Source organism: Sciurus carolinensis, chromosome 1 (assembly GCF_902686445.1).
Source record: "Sciurus carolinensis chromosome 1, mSciCar1.2, whole genome shotgun sequence".
NCBI classification, from domain to species: domain Eukaryota; kingdom Metazoa; phylum Chordata; class Mammalia; order Rodentia; family Sciuridae; genus Sciurus; species Sciurus carolinensis.
Genome location: NC_062213.1, coordinates 99445447 through 99459958, shown reverse-complemented (window position 1 = coordinate 99459958; position 14512 = coordinate 99445447). Strand labels below are relative to the sequence as shown.

At 40.6% G+C, this 14512-nt stretch overlaps 1 protein-coding gene and 1 non-coding gene across 2 annotated transcripts in view; both read right to left on the bottom strand.

Annotated features, from left to right (window-relative positions):
• Positions 1-1274: 1274 nt before the first annotated feature.
• The window catches only part of Otud7b (OTU deubiquitinase 7B), a 49981-nt gene continuing 36743 nt past the window's right edge, over positions 1275-14512 (bottom strand). Inside the window, 10 exon segments of the mRNA XM_047556053.1 lie at positions 1275-2932; positions 4019-4103; positions 5054-5168; positions 5765-5914; positions 6421-6548; positions 7371-7483; positions 11125-11252; positions 12151-12252; positions 13935-14076; positions 14078-14163. Coding sequence (XP_047412009.1) covers positions 1724-2932; positions 4019-4103; positions 5054-5168; positions 5765-5914; positions 6421-6548; positions 7371-7483; positions 11125-11252; positions 12151-12252; positions 13935-14076; positions 14078-14163 — 2258 coding nt within the window. The 3' untranslated portion in view covers positions 1275-1723.
• Positions 13699-13802, bottom strand: LOC124968477 (U6 spliceosomal RNA). Its single transcript, XR_007105737.1, has one exon. It is a non-coding gene; the product is annotated as a U6 spliceosomal RNA (small nuclear RNA).

Sequence of the window (14512 nt, the reverse complement as noted above, 5' to 3'; positions counted from 1 at the left end):
AAAATAGCCCCAATTAAAACTCTGGACACTTAAGTACACTTATTCCCCTTCTCCATATACACCAAGGAGTGTATACAATTGCATAGTTGATTTTTCCCCCAGAAAAAAATATAAAGAACCTGGAAAACTGGCCCAGGATAGGTCTTCTGGCTTAAAGCTCTTAGAAATGGTTCTGGTCAGATCATAAGCTGCCCAGACTTGTGCTTTGTGCAAAATGCAAAGGAACTCCCCCAAGTGTGTCTGCATCCCGACTCCCACCCCCTGGATAATAGGGTTGGGTCAGGGAAAGGGGGATATCCAAAGACAGATCAGCTCATTGGGAGTTATCTGTGATCTGTGGTTATAGTTCACTAAAATATATTTCTCTAACTACCTTTTTATAAATTGCCCTAACCCCCGCCCCATGTTTCAACTTCAGTCCTAATATCAAAAATATCTCTTCTTACAAATTTTTTTTTAAAATTATTTTAATAAACTAACCACAGATTAAGGTCAGCTATGGCTTAACAAAAGAAGCCGGGATGTTAAGTTCATTCTCCAAAAGTAGAGAGGAAGGAGAAAGAATCACTTAAATAGGAAAAAAATAATAATTTTTAAAGTGTTTTGTTTGTTGGGGTCTTTGTTTCTCTTCTTTTAAAAAAAATTAGTCAATAAAATAAGTTGCTTTCTACAGAAAAACAGCAGCAGATGATGTTAGTGCTCTATGTAGGTTTTTGGTTTTGTTTGAAACAGTCTGGTCAAATGTCTGTCCTTACCCTACCCCTCCCAAGATGAGCTCAAACCTTGTAATGGTTATTGCTAAGTAGTTAAATCACTCTGCACCCATTCACCTGGAGAAAATTCAACACACATAGCTGCTCTTCTCACCACTTTCTTTTCCAGAGGGATTTTTTTTTTAAAATAAGTCTATTTAAAAAAAATCACAACCATCTTAACTTAGCTGAGCTCAGCCGCAAAAAGGATGAGGAAAAGATAGGAGGCAATCGGCAATCTCCTTTCAAACTAGAACAGATGACAGATGACTATTTAGAAGGAAATAAAACTTAAGAGGAAAAAGAATCCCCTTTTAAATTCCTCCCCTTCCCCATCTCCATAAACTGGAATTTAAACTACCCTCCCCAACAAGCATTCAAGAGCCCACATTACTGTCTTGTCTTTCCAGAGCCTTCAGGAGGAAGAATTTATCCAACTCTAATTACTACCTTATTCAAATCCATAGTAAATTTTGTCCAATATCTGTTTTCCTCCACACTCCCAACTCTACCACCATGTGCTTTATTCCAACCTAAAAGAACTTTGGTCTGTTTTTTTTTTTTTTTTTTTTTTAATTGAGAACCTCCTTTACCTATTCCTTCCCCAGACATCTGTCCACCTCCCACCCACACACACCAAACCCTCCCCTACTACTTTCCATTAGATCCTGGGATGGGACTCAAAGGGTTTTGAGACAGAATTATAATTCCCACCCCTTTGTACCTCCTCAGTCCCATCATGTCAAGCTCTACAAAGGAATAGTACAGCCTTTGAGGCACCGTCCAGCCCTGACCTGATCTTGCCAATCTGGCAGCAGTCAAGCGCACACACTTTAAAGTTTCCAGCCAGGCTCCCATAAACATTTCTGCATTTGCCCCATCAACCTGGGGGCTGGGTCTTGATGAGCCAGTGTGTTGCGCTTAACTTTCTTCGTTCAGCCCCCTTGCCTTCATAGGTTCCCTCTATTCAGTCAGAACCTGTGCACCAGCAGCTCCCCACCTGGCTCACGTTCCCGCCTCCTCAGTTCTTCCCTATAACAGCAAGAGCAGAAGTTGTTTGTCTCAGGGTGTCCATAAAAGCTGCAGTTCGGTTGTTTGCATTTGGTCTGGGTTGGGGGAAGCCCCCGGGGACCTCCAGCCCATCCATCTGGCTCAGGGGGTTCTCTGTAGCCGTTGCTATAGGAATCAGCCACGCGAAAGTGGGGTGGTAACAATGCACCCCTGTGAACTCCATCCTTGGAGTGACTGCCTGACTCCAGAGAAGGGATGCTGTCCTGGTGGGGGTAGGGTCGCCCAGGAGGGCACTGTCTGGGGAAAGTCGCATATGGTGGCAGGCCCCCCCCACAAGGACCCCCTGCCAACTGTCTTCGGGGTTCCTGGCAGTGAACTCCACCCCCAGAAGGCCGAGGGATAGTAAAGCCCCCAGGATAGCCAGTAGAGTATGCCATTGCCTTGGACTCTGCTCGGGGAACAGTCAGCTGTTCCTCCCCGCCATCTGGCTCTGGCTTTTTGGCTGGAGGAGGCCCACTCCCTACCCCTCCATTCATGATCTTCCTTTCTGCCTCCTTCTGCTTCTGCTCTGCCAGGAATCTCTCCTCAGCATCAGAAAGGTAGCGCTGGATCATCTCCTCCTGATATTGGTGACGGTGACCCATCTTCAGGGTTCCAACAAAAATAAATTTCCCCTCCCCTTGCATGGCAATCCTCATAATGCTCAGGCTTTGCATCACCTCCTGGCTATACTTGCTCCCTCCATTACCAACAGACTCAGATGTGGGCTTCTCAGATATAGGCCCATCCCCCACTACCTCCTCTTTGACACCCTTCCAGCTCTTCAGTGAGTTTTTCTTCTTCTTCTCCAGTGTCTCAGTGCCACTGCTTACCCCTGACACCGTTCCCACCCCTCCAGGCTTAGAGCCCTTGCTGTGCATCAGGCCTCCCATGTTCTTCTTGAGCTTGCTGCCCAAGGTTTTGCCAAAGCTGCCCAGTTTGTTAGCCACAGAATCTGCTCTTTTCTTGTCCTTCTCCCGATCTCGCTTGGACTTCTCCTTCCGCCGGCTGCCTTCATTGCTGGTAGAACTACTGCCAACTGATTCCTTGTCTGATTCCCCAGATTCAGGAGTGGATCGGGGCTCATCTCCAGCTGAGGCTGTGGGGGACTCAGGTTGGGCCAGAGGAGCCTAGAAGAGACAAAAACAGCGTTGATGATTATCCCATTGGTGTGGGCTGGGGGAAGCACCCAGGGACCTTGGGCCTACCCATCAGCTCTCAGGGATCCCTGTTACAGGAATTAGCCACATGGGAAAGGGTGGTAAATGTCCTGTGAACTCCATCCTTAGATTGCCTAGCTCCAGAGGATGACAGTTGTTATGATGGAGAAAGGGTCACCCAGATTCAGAAACTGTCCTCCTCTCATCCAGTCAGCTCTCTCATGGGCTAAGGAAAGATGTATGTAATATCCAATTTTTATCTCACCCACTGCCATCTGACTCCTTTCTATACTAGATACGAAAACGAAGCATTACTGCTCACCATGTATTGTATGGTAAGCAAACATGCAACCACACAATACTCAGCTTCTGGGTATGGAGGGAGAATATTTCAGATATCAGAATATCTTTTATTATAAACATCTCTACATCAAGTTCTGTTCAAAATTTATCTCAAGAAATTCTTCGCTAATCACAACCAACAAAGTCCAACAATCTTGTATCCCCCACCTTTTAAACTTTAGCACTCTGGAGTTCATCAATTTGCCCTTGCTCCTGCTGTTCTAGCTTAGAACCCATGGAACCAAGAACTCTTTAAGAAATTCTGTCTTCTCCTGGTGCCTAAAACAGGTTCTATCTACCTAATGATCAGGACAAAGTAATGACAACCTCAAGTTCACCAAGAAGTCCAGAAAATGTTTTTGGACTTGTTGTTTTGATATACTAAAGATTGAACCCAGGGCCTTGAACATGCTAGGCAAGTGGCTCTACAACTGAGCTACACCTCCAGTCCCTAGAAACTGTTTCTTAAAGATTGCATTTTAATATATAAAAGCAGAGCCTGATTGGAGAAATATGGTCCACAGAGGAAACTAACAGGTAGCAAGGCAGGAAAAGTATTGTTGGGAAATTATCTGACATCTCTTCCAGTTACTCCTAACCTTGATGCATAAGCTACCACTCAGAACAGATTCAGAAGGTAAGCACTACCAGATCTCCTTTTTCTGCCTGTCACTGAAAGTGAGGGCAAATGAGGAGGGTGGGAGAAGCTTTCACCTGTGTATCAGAGGACAGTGGGATCCACTTCACATTCATGTAACTATGCAGCAGATGCAGTTTAACCTCTAGGGACAGAATTACACTGTGAAAAGGAGAAAAAAAAGAATTAAAAACTTAATGTGATCTAGTAAAGGAAAGGGGTATGATATAGTTGGAAAAAAGGTGGATGGAAGGGGGACTACACATGGCTTAGGACTTAGGAGTTGGGTTTGAATTAAAGCTCCACCAATTACTGAGTTTTTGACCTTGAACAAGTCACTTCAACCTCCCTGAAACTCAGCTTGAGTTAATGGGTATCAATAATAATATCTATCCTGTGGCATTGTGAAGGTTAAAATGTGCCCTTTCTAAAATACTAAACAGTATTTTAATAGGAAATACTAAACAGTAGCTATTATTACTAGTGTTGTAAATACTACTTAGGAGATTTTGATAATTAGGTGAGGACTTATTTTTAAAAAGTCATAAATGCTGGACTTTAAAATCAAACTCCTTCAGCCAGTTCCCAAAGTTTCAGAGGCCCAAAGTAGGAAGCACCAGGTAAAAGATAAGGGAAGAACTTTTACATTCATATGCTTTGGGAGGTAGAAGGAAGTTAAACAGGCTACAGAGGGTGAGAGGGAATATATTTTTCTTGCTGTCTAAACTGCAGAAAGACAAAAACCCAGAGCAAACTATTTTGGTCAGTTATTTGAAATTCTTCTCACTTGAGCTAAGATAAAGTGTGATTTGATTTTCTGACCACTGTTTGGGGATTCTGGGATGTATGTGTGTGGGAATACTCTCCCTGCTATTAAGAAAATAATGGCAGAGACCCCAGGATTCCCATCTTTCACAGGAAGACAGAGCACCTGAAAGATGCAGAAATTCTGGTGCCTAACCCATCTTCCCTCTCTCCATCTTCCCAAAGAAATTGGCATAAAGATGTGACTGTTTCACTTCTAAGTTAAGAAAAAGTCCCCAGGACATGGCCCCTGCATGTGGAAGAGAGACCAGCTACAAAATAGGATGGAAAGGCTAGGCCTGCCTCACCTGGCCAATCGGACATTGTCATTGTCATCTTTGCCCCACTCCCAGCCCTTTCCTGGGTCCACAGCAAAGTGCAAGGGCAGCAGCTTATGCTCTGAATCTGTAAGTGGGATCACAGCTGGGAAGGAAAAAAGATGCTGTCAAGGAGTCTCCTTGAGGAGAGAGGAAGGCAAATGAACACAAACTGACTTCACTAAAATCATACACAAGTCTCTAGTTATAGTCACTTCTCAATTCTTACATGTGAATGACCCCAGACATTTAAAATAAATAGGCTAGTTTTCCCCTACCACCCAACATTCGATTAAGATCACTAATCTCCATGACTCCCCACCAATCAGTCAACTAACTCTTATGATATTCTTGCAAGTTTTGTGTATTCAAAGAATTCAAAGTCATTAAGATAAAGACAAATGCAGCAAAACATCACTTAGAAGGTTCTATGACGTTAATACATAAGCCCTTTACTCCAGAACAGGGAATACAGGCTGTTTTCCCCCCAAATCTTTTGTAATTTTAATTTGAATATTCTGGTGTCTGTGTAACTAAGGAAAAGAGTATTGACATGCATTGTGTGGGCTTGCATATCCCTTAATTCTTTTCTCCTACATTAGCTCTCATTTCCACTTTTTAAAAAATTATTTATTTTCCACTTTTCCAAGTGAAAATAATGCAGACCAAAGGACACTAGAGACATAGACATGCATTTAGCACCTTGTTCCTTGGCATTCTCCTTCTGTTCCATGGACACAAGTGCAGAAAAGTGGGCCTGATCATAGGCAAGCACCAGAGGGGATCGGTGACACTGGCTGGCTGGGACCTCCAAGGGCAGATAGATTCCCCCAAAGGGAATAGGGGCAAATGCTGCAGGAAACCATGAAGAGTATTACTAAGGCTATGTTCTTGCCTAGTGGAAAATCCCTTCACCCCACTCTGCCAACTGAGTCCCCACTTTCATTCCAACTTGTTTAATAATTCTTTCCAAAGAAGTCGTGTCATCAACCCCAACTTTACTCTGAATCTCTTTAAAATTTTGTATTTTTCTAATATATACCTTTTCTCCATCTTCTTCCTCCTCCTCATCCTCATCCTCATCCTCCTCCTCCTCCTTTTTTTTTTTTTTTTTAGAACCAGAGATTGAACACATAGGTGCTTAACCACTGAGTCACATCCCTAGCCCTTTTATTTTTTTATTTGAGTCAGAGTCTTGCTAAGTTGCTGAGGCTGGCTTTGAACTTGTGATACTCCTTCCTCAACCTCCCAAGCCACTGGGATTATAGGTGTGCACCACCACCTGGCTTATATATCCACTTTTTTGTCCTCTTCTCAGTGGGGATCCTCAGGATGGAGTGAGAACTGACTGAACTCACCTTCTCCTCCGGAGTCCCTCAGCATGGTGTCTGCCACGACAACTATGGGCCTCCTAAGCACATGAGCAAGGACAAAGACATGGAACTCTTCTAAGCTCTCATATACAGGCTCCTCTGAACTTTCCACCCTATTGGAGAAGAGAATAGGTGGAAGGGACACAGTGAAAGGGAGGAAAAAAAAAAAAAAAAAAATGAAAGGAGCCCTGAAGACCACCAATTCTGAAGAGAAGGAAAAGAATATCCTTTTCTAGTTTTCCAATCTTAAGGCTACCACTGATATAGCTGATTATTATATTAGCTGTTTCTACTTCCATTCACAAATAGGAAAATCTAAGAAGATTTGAAGGTTCTGTGCTTAAAGTGGCATCTGGAAGCTAGAGGTAATCCCTATCTCTTAATATTCATCTTGCTCAACAAGCTCCCTCATTTCTCTTATCCAGTAGCACAGTACACAACAGCATAGCCTCATCCTGCTTACCTTGCCCACCACAACCATTCACACATTGTGCTAATCATGTCTTACAAAAGAAAACTCCAAAATTCCTCTTTTCAGGTTCCCTTAAAGAATAGCCTCACCATCTACTCAGGAGCTTAATCAGAAATATGTGAAATATTTACCATTTTTTATCTCAGCTTCAATTCAATTAATCACCTAGTTTGATCAAGTTCATCTCCTATGTGTCTCTTGTACCTGTCTCCTCTGACCTACCTTTAATCTATCACCCACATACCCATAGTCCTCTTGCCTGGATTATTACTACAACTACCTTTAGTCTCACTCTCCTTCCACCTAATCATCTACTTGGGTATCGGTGTGTTCAAATACAGAGAATATACATGCTGTTACAAATGTGCCCTTGCCATGGCTCCTTTCTTTCCTGCTATCAACCTCTCTAGACAATAGGAATGCCATAAAGATTATTTCCTCCTCCCTACTTAGCCATACTTACCCACCACCATTGGCTCCATTGGTACCTAGATGCATTCGGGGTTCACTCGAGGCAAGTTTGATCAGTTCATTCCATTCCTTCTGCCATTCATCCTCTGTATATACCAGCCCTGACTATGAAAGACAAGCAGGGGAGGCCAAGAAATTAGAAGCAAGATTCTAAGAGGCAGTATCCATTTCAACTAATTCACTGTTACCTTACTCTATTCTCTTAGTACTTGATTTACAGTTGTACTACAAAATCAAATTTCTTCCCTTTCAAAGTCAAAATCCATAAAAGATTATCTTTTATCTATTATCTTTCTCACATCTTAAAAATCTTCTATTCTTTTCTGACCCATTGCAATCTGGTTTCTCTTTCTGTTCTTCGTCCTACTCTCCTAATCCCCCACATACCACTTTACCTAACATACCCACCTACCAGTAGAGGATAAGTTCTTCAAATTGCCAAATTCAGTGGACTCTTAAAATCCCATCATGACTCTCAAATCCCTATTTCTAAGCCCAGACTTCTTCTTAATTTCTATTGTCCACATATCCAGCTACCAATTGAATACTTCTACCTGCCCAGGGCTACCTCAAATTCTATAAATAACAACTCCTGTCTCTGCTCACACTTATTCTTCTTTCTATATTCTTACTTAGTGAACAGTATCAATTATCATCCCAATACCCAAACTAGAAACCACAGAATTATCTAAGATTCCTCTTCTTCCTTTAGCAACCTCATATCTGGATCCCTTCAGTCAACAATTACTGAGCACCCCTAACTGGTCTGTTACCTCCAGTCATGTAGTCTTCTGATCAACTTTCTACAATGCTACTGGAAAACTTTTTCAAAAGTTAAAATCTGATGATGTTGTGCCCCGATGAGAATTTTTTTAGTAATCATCATTGCCTGACAGACATAGTTCAAACTCCTTCCCACTGCACACAACACCCACCTCCCAACCCCTACCCACTTATCTAGTTTAATATCTCCCTGAATTAATAGTAGTACCTGAAGTACACCATGTTGTTTTATACCTCTTAGTTGTTCCTTCTGCCTGGAGTAGCTCACTCATCTATCTGGTAATTTCTCAAATTTCAGGACAAAACTCAAGTACCTCTCCTCTGTAAAGTTCTTCCTAAATCTCCCTAGTAGATTAAACACTCTTTTTTTGTGCCTTTCCTCCCCAGGTGCTATACAGACTTCTATTACAGAAGTTATACTGTTTCATTTTGTTGTAATTATGTATTTGAAAGTCCCATTTCCTACTACTGCTCTTAAAAGTCAGGATCATGTTTTATGCAATGTGTCCAGTGCCTAATTTGTGATCAGTAATTAGTAAATACATGCTTAAGTAAAATTATAATTTTTATTAAAGAAGAGTGTGTCGTGGTATAATTTAAAAATAGCATATTGGCTTTAGCATGTATATGATTTGAGAAACAAATTTACTTTTTAAATTTTATTTGGCTTACATCTGTATAAAATGAATTTACACTGCTTAATCAAACACCAACAATAGAAGGGTCACACTAGAAAGATGAAGAATTAAAGAGCTATTGTTAGCATGTCTTACTTTAATAATAAAAAAGACAAAGCTATGTTCAATTTGTAAAATGCTATCACAAACTTCATTCCAATTAAAGATAAAAAGAACAATGCACAAATTATATGTGGAGGATTCTAGTCACTCTGATGTACATATGTCCAGCAGGATCTGATTCCCTCTTACCTATTTCTGATTCTTATTTTTAATACACATAACCACTAGGTGGCATACACTTCTAACCTTATCATTTAAGAAAATATTAGGCTTTACCATCAATTTCAACAAAAAAACAAGATCTGAAAAATCAAAACTAAGTTTGGTGTTTGGTAAAAGCTAAAAGCTAAAAGAATTTTCTCAATCCCTCACCATCCTCTTCCCATTCCCATGGCCATGGCCAAGGTGGAATACAATGCCACACAATTAGGCCACATTTCTAGTATGGAACTTGCATTGTGCTCAGCAAAATAAGTAAAATGATTGCTCCCTCATTAGCTACTATGCATGTTTTTCTGCTGGAGGGAAAGGAGGTTAACTTAGGATAGAACTCAGGTACTTCTGGGTCTCCTGTCTAAATACCAGTGTAATCTAATGCTATCTTAAAAATAATAACCATAAGAGATTTAATAGTTGGAATTGGGCACACCTATTTTGACTGTTTCCATCATTTCCTCTTCATAATTGATATGCTCTTGTTTGTCCTCTTCTTGTCCCTAGAGCAGTCAAATCTAAGGTTCAGGTATTATATAAATGCAATGTTGAAACAAAGCCAACTACTGATTTGCTAGGCTGACTCTAGCTCAGACCAAGGGCCAAGCCTAAGTTTTGTGGTAATAACGAATGTCACCTATATTGGCTTGTCCCTGTGGATTTATTTCTGATATTTACTGGCTGATTAAAGACAGGGATTCTAATCTTAATATCATCCTAATGTTAACAACTGGATTCTTAGTTTTTTTGTTTGTTTTGGGGGTTTTGTTTTGTTTTTTAGTGGTGCTAGGGATTATAGGGCCTTGTGCATGCTAGACAAGCACTCTTCCAACTGAGTTATATCCCTAGCTCTCTGGATATAGTTTTTGAGAGAAAAAAAAAAACAAAAACGTACATTTTTACATATTTTAAATCTTCAGGACATAAAATTCTTTCTTTTTCTTTGTACAGGGATTGAACCCAGGGGTGCTTAACCACTGAGCCATCCTGGCTCATTTTTTATATTTTATTTAGAGGCAAGGCCTCTATAAATTGCTGAGACTGGCTGTGAACTTGCAATTCTCCTGCCTCAGCTTCCTGAGCCACTGGGATTACAGGTGTGCTCGAATAGGACATAAAATTCTAAACAACTAAAATAAACTCTTAGTTCTATATCACTACCAGTTATAATAGAACAGTCAAAGAAGACTGTTTCAAAAAGAAAGAAAACAGATGGAAGGAAAGGGAAAGTTTCTGAAGAGATATTCTCAATGCCAGAAACACCCAAAAAATGGCAAAAGACCCCCAGATACACATGAAGAGCAGGGGATATAAACATAAAACATAGAACCAGGAGAAAAGGGAATAGGGAGGTCTATTATTTTATGTAAATCATAATATTATTATTAAAGAGAAGGGATCAGTCAACCTTTTCTCTAAAGAGCCAGATAATAAATATTTTAGGCTCTGCTATTCTGCTATTGGAAGAGGAAAGCAATTACCTTAGTAAACATACATGTAATAGATAGGGCTGTTTTAGTTTGCCCAACCTCTATTATGAGGATGGAAGGTGCAGATAATCTATTGCTACTTTTTTTTCAATTTTTAATCCATCCAAAACTGAGTGTATGAAAAACAAATGTTATATACATCCCAAAACGTAAGCACTTACATTTCTATAAGAATTGAGAACACAAGTCCCTAAAAATTAATCCAGTCTTCTGATAAGCCAAAAACCAAAATACAAAAATCCTATAGAATTTTCATATCTCATTTTGCAAAACACTGCCACTGAAGGTATTTTCTCTCAGATGAAATGCACAATGTTACATACCTCTTTTTAGGTTTTAGCTTCCCTACAGCAGTTTTTATGACTGTATCAGAAAGCATTTACTCTAGGGATAGGTTACCTGCATTTACTACAATTTTCAGGATTACAAGGGAAATAATACTGATCTTAGTGATTTTTATCAGCACTGGGTAACTTTGCTACGTTGGGGAAACAAGGTGCCCCTACCCAAGCTCTCCCACCTCTTTATTCTGCTGCGTTTGCTGCCACCTCCAGCGCCTTTTCAATGCTTCCTTCTCGACTCCCTTCTCCATCAGTGCATACAAAGCTTTTCTCAGCATCAAGTCCCGATCATGGAAACCCCACATCCCTATGGCAAGAAAGCATGACATAAGAAAACTTACCTTGACTCAACTCTACTTACTAATTGTGGTTTGTGGTTTTTGGTTTTGTTTTTTACAGCTCTAAGAATTAAACACAGGGTCTTGCACAAGCTAGGCAAGTGCTCTACCACTGAGCTACACCCTGAACTCCTTGTACACAAAATTATTAATTATGATACACAGACCCTGGCATGAAGAAAATCAGGCTAAAGCCCAGGTTCACAGAAACTCTAGATATAATTCAGGGAAGAAGTACTAATCAAGAAAGGATGCTCCTACTCTGGAGGGTTAGAAACTTTGAGAACCTGAAAGTGAGGCATACAGCACATCCCACTAACTCTTAATAGGAAGCCTTATTCCTGAGGCAAGTCTAACAAACTTAAATACATAGTAGTAACAGATAAGACTGGTCTGGTGCACCACAATCAGCATCAAATCTTGAGGAATGGCTAGAAAATGGAGAACTTTTTTAAAGTTAAGGGCAAATAATGTATTGAGTTATAAACAAGCTTAGTAAGTTAAAGTAAGTAAGTGTCAAAAGGACTAATGAAAACGTCTTTTTTATATACCAAGAAATAACTATCAGGTAGAATTTTACACACACACACGCTGTTTGTTTAATGCTTCTCATTATACCTAGAAGTCAGCTCGTAGACTGGGGCCTCAGCTAAACCCTGTGCTCACCTAATTATCCCTGAACAAGATTGAAAAACCAAGACAGGGCTCTCTCCCATCTCCCGTACACACACACACACACACACACACACACACACAAACTGCTGTGAACTTCTGCCAAGGATCAAGTTAGTTGTATCAAGTCCTACACAGAAGATTTGATTCATTTTCCTTTCTTCAGGGGATTGGAAAGCTGTTTCCAAGACTCACCAAGAGAGGCTGCATGCAAGAGGCAGTTCCCATCTCCAGTAGTTGCCAAAGGAAGCAGCCTCTGACAGGTAGGGTCCACACTAACCCACCAATTCAAACGCCCTGCAGAAACATGACAATGGAAGAAAAGAAGAGCAGATTAGCATCCTCTAGGGCTACTATCCAGAATAAAACCATTGCTCTATTACTCTAAATCTTCTTCAGTCATATTTAATTAGTCAGCATCTGGTGAATATAACTGGTTAGATCAATGGTCTTAAGTAAGGACAATTTTTCCCAAGGAAACTTTAATGTCTGGAGATATGTTTGCTTACCAAAACTAGTAGGGGATTTGCTACTAGCATCTAGTGAGGAAGAGACAAGGGATACTTCTAAATATAATGCACAAGACAGCTTGCACAACAATGAATTATCAGGCCTAAAACATCAATAGTGCTAAGGTTGAAACTTTGGCTACTTGGACTGGCCCTGATTTCTTCACTCTGATCAGAAGATCTGTAAATACTGTAGCAACAAAGCTCAGTATAAATCCATTATCAATATAACAAACACAACTCAAGGCATGTATCTTGTATTATCTGCATATATGACAATCAGCATATCAGCAAGTATGTGGTGTGACTTTAAAGACATAAGCAATAAAACAGAGTACATAAAATACCCAAGAAAATGAGCCTCGATTCTGTATAGTCATCTAACAATTACCTTCCCATTATTTACAGGAGGAAAATACTTTGTTTAAAATTTTTATTTAAAAAGTTTTCTTGAACTACAGAAAGAAAAACTAGCCTTAATTTCACCAGCCCAGAAAATTTGCTTTTTAAAAAGTTATAAATGCATATGATTAATATAGATGGGTACAAAATGAAAAATAAACACTTCCTTTGTATGCCCCACCTCCCCTCCAGTCTTTCTCCTATGGGAGTTTTTGGGTTTTTTTTTTTTTTTTTTTTTTTTGGGGGGGGGGGGGTGGGGGGGTTATGGGAGGTATGGGGGATTGAACTCAGGGACACTCAGCCACTGAGCCACAAACTCAGCCCTATTTGTATTTTATTTAGATACAGGGTCTCACTGAGTTGCTTAGTGCCTCGCTTTTGCTGAGGCTGGCTTTGACTCACCTCAGCCCCGCAAACTGCTGGGTTTACAGGCGTTCACCACCACGCCCAGCTCCCATGGAAGTTTTTTAACACCTGAACTTTTCCCAGAATTCCCAGCTGCCTTGCTCTATATTAACTAATTTTAATAATCTAAGACAAACACAATTGTGAAAGTAAATAAATTTGAGAGGAGAGGTTCATATGCATAAATATAACTTTTACTGCATCATCTACAGCATTGGTACTCTCTGTTTACGAGGGTGCTCCAGAGCCAATTATAATTAGATGTGCTCTTTCATACACTGAATTTTTAGGCACTGATTGCTAGGCCCTTTCCATGTATACTGGTTTCCTTTCTATCAAATAGGAAATTTCCAAAATAAAATGTCTAATCTGTATCCTTTCTATAACTTCAGAAAACTAGCTCAGTACATGTTTATCTGACTCCTGCCTTTCTATGGAACATTTCACAAATTTGTGTGTCACCCTTGTGCAAGGACTGTGCTCATCTCTTTATTGTTCCAATTTTAGTATATGTGGTACAGAAGTGGGCACCTGACCCCTGTTTTTGACTGTGATCAGTCACACACTTAGACTGGAAGCTACTGATCAAGGCCAGCCCTTCCAGGTGGTTACCTATAGGTGCAGAATAGAGGGAAGAGCACTGGAGATGAAATACTCACTGACCTGCCTGTTCCAAGGCAACCAGCATGGACTGCTCAATGAGGTCTCTCTCTATGAAGCTGCGGAAGTCTTCATTGTACACAGTGAGATCTGGAAGCTGGAAGGCACAGATGGGCATTTCCAGGGGGTGCTCACTGCTCCCCCCCACCCCCACCATTGGAGGAGACATGGGATCGGGCCAGGGAAACAATGCTGGAGCTGGCGTGGGAGATGCCCCTAGACAGGCGTTTTTTCTGCAATGAGAAATGGAATCACCTTAGAACATACACAACCCACTCAGAGAACTTTCCATTGATGTGATGGGTTACCTCTTGACAGGGTTTCCAATCAGGAAAAAACTGAGTCTAACCAGCTTCTAAACTTCATGGCCCTTTTTCTCAAGCCAAGTAAAACTGAAGAAATACAGAAAGCAACATTTTTGCAGGCACTTAAATTAGCACGAAATATATATTCCTCTTTCTACCCTTGTTTGAAATTTGCCTCACCTTCCTCTTCCTATGTATTCTTCCACTTCCATTTTCCAATATGAGAGGAACCCATTCCTTCAGTAACTTGGCCATGGTTTGGTAGGAACAAGAGGG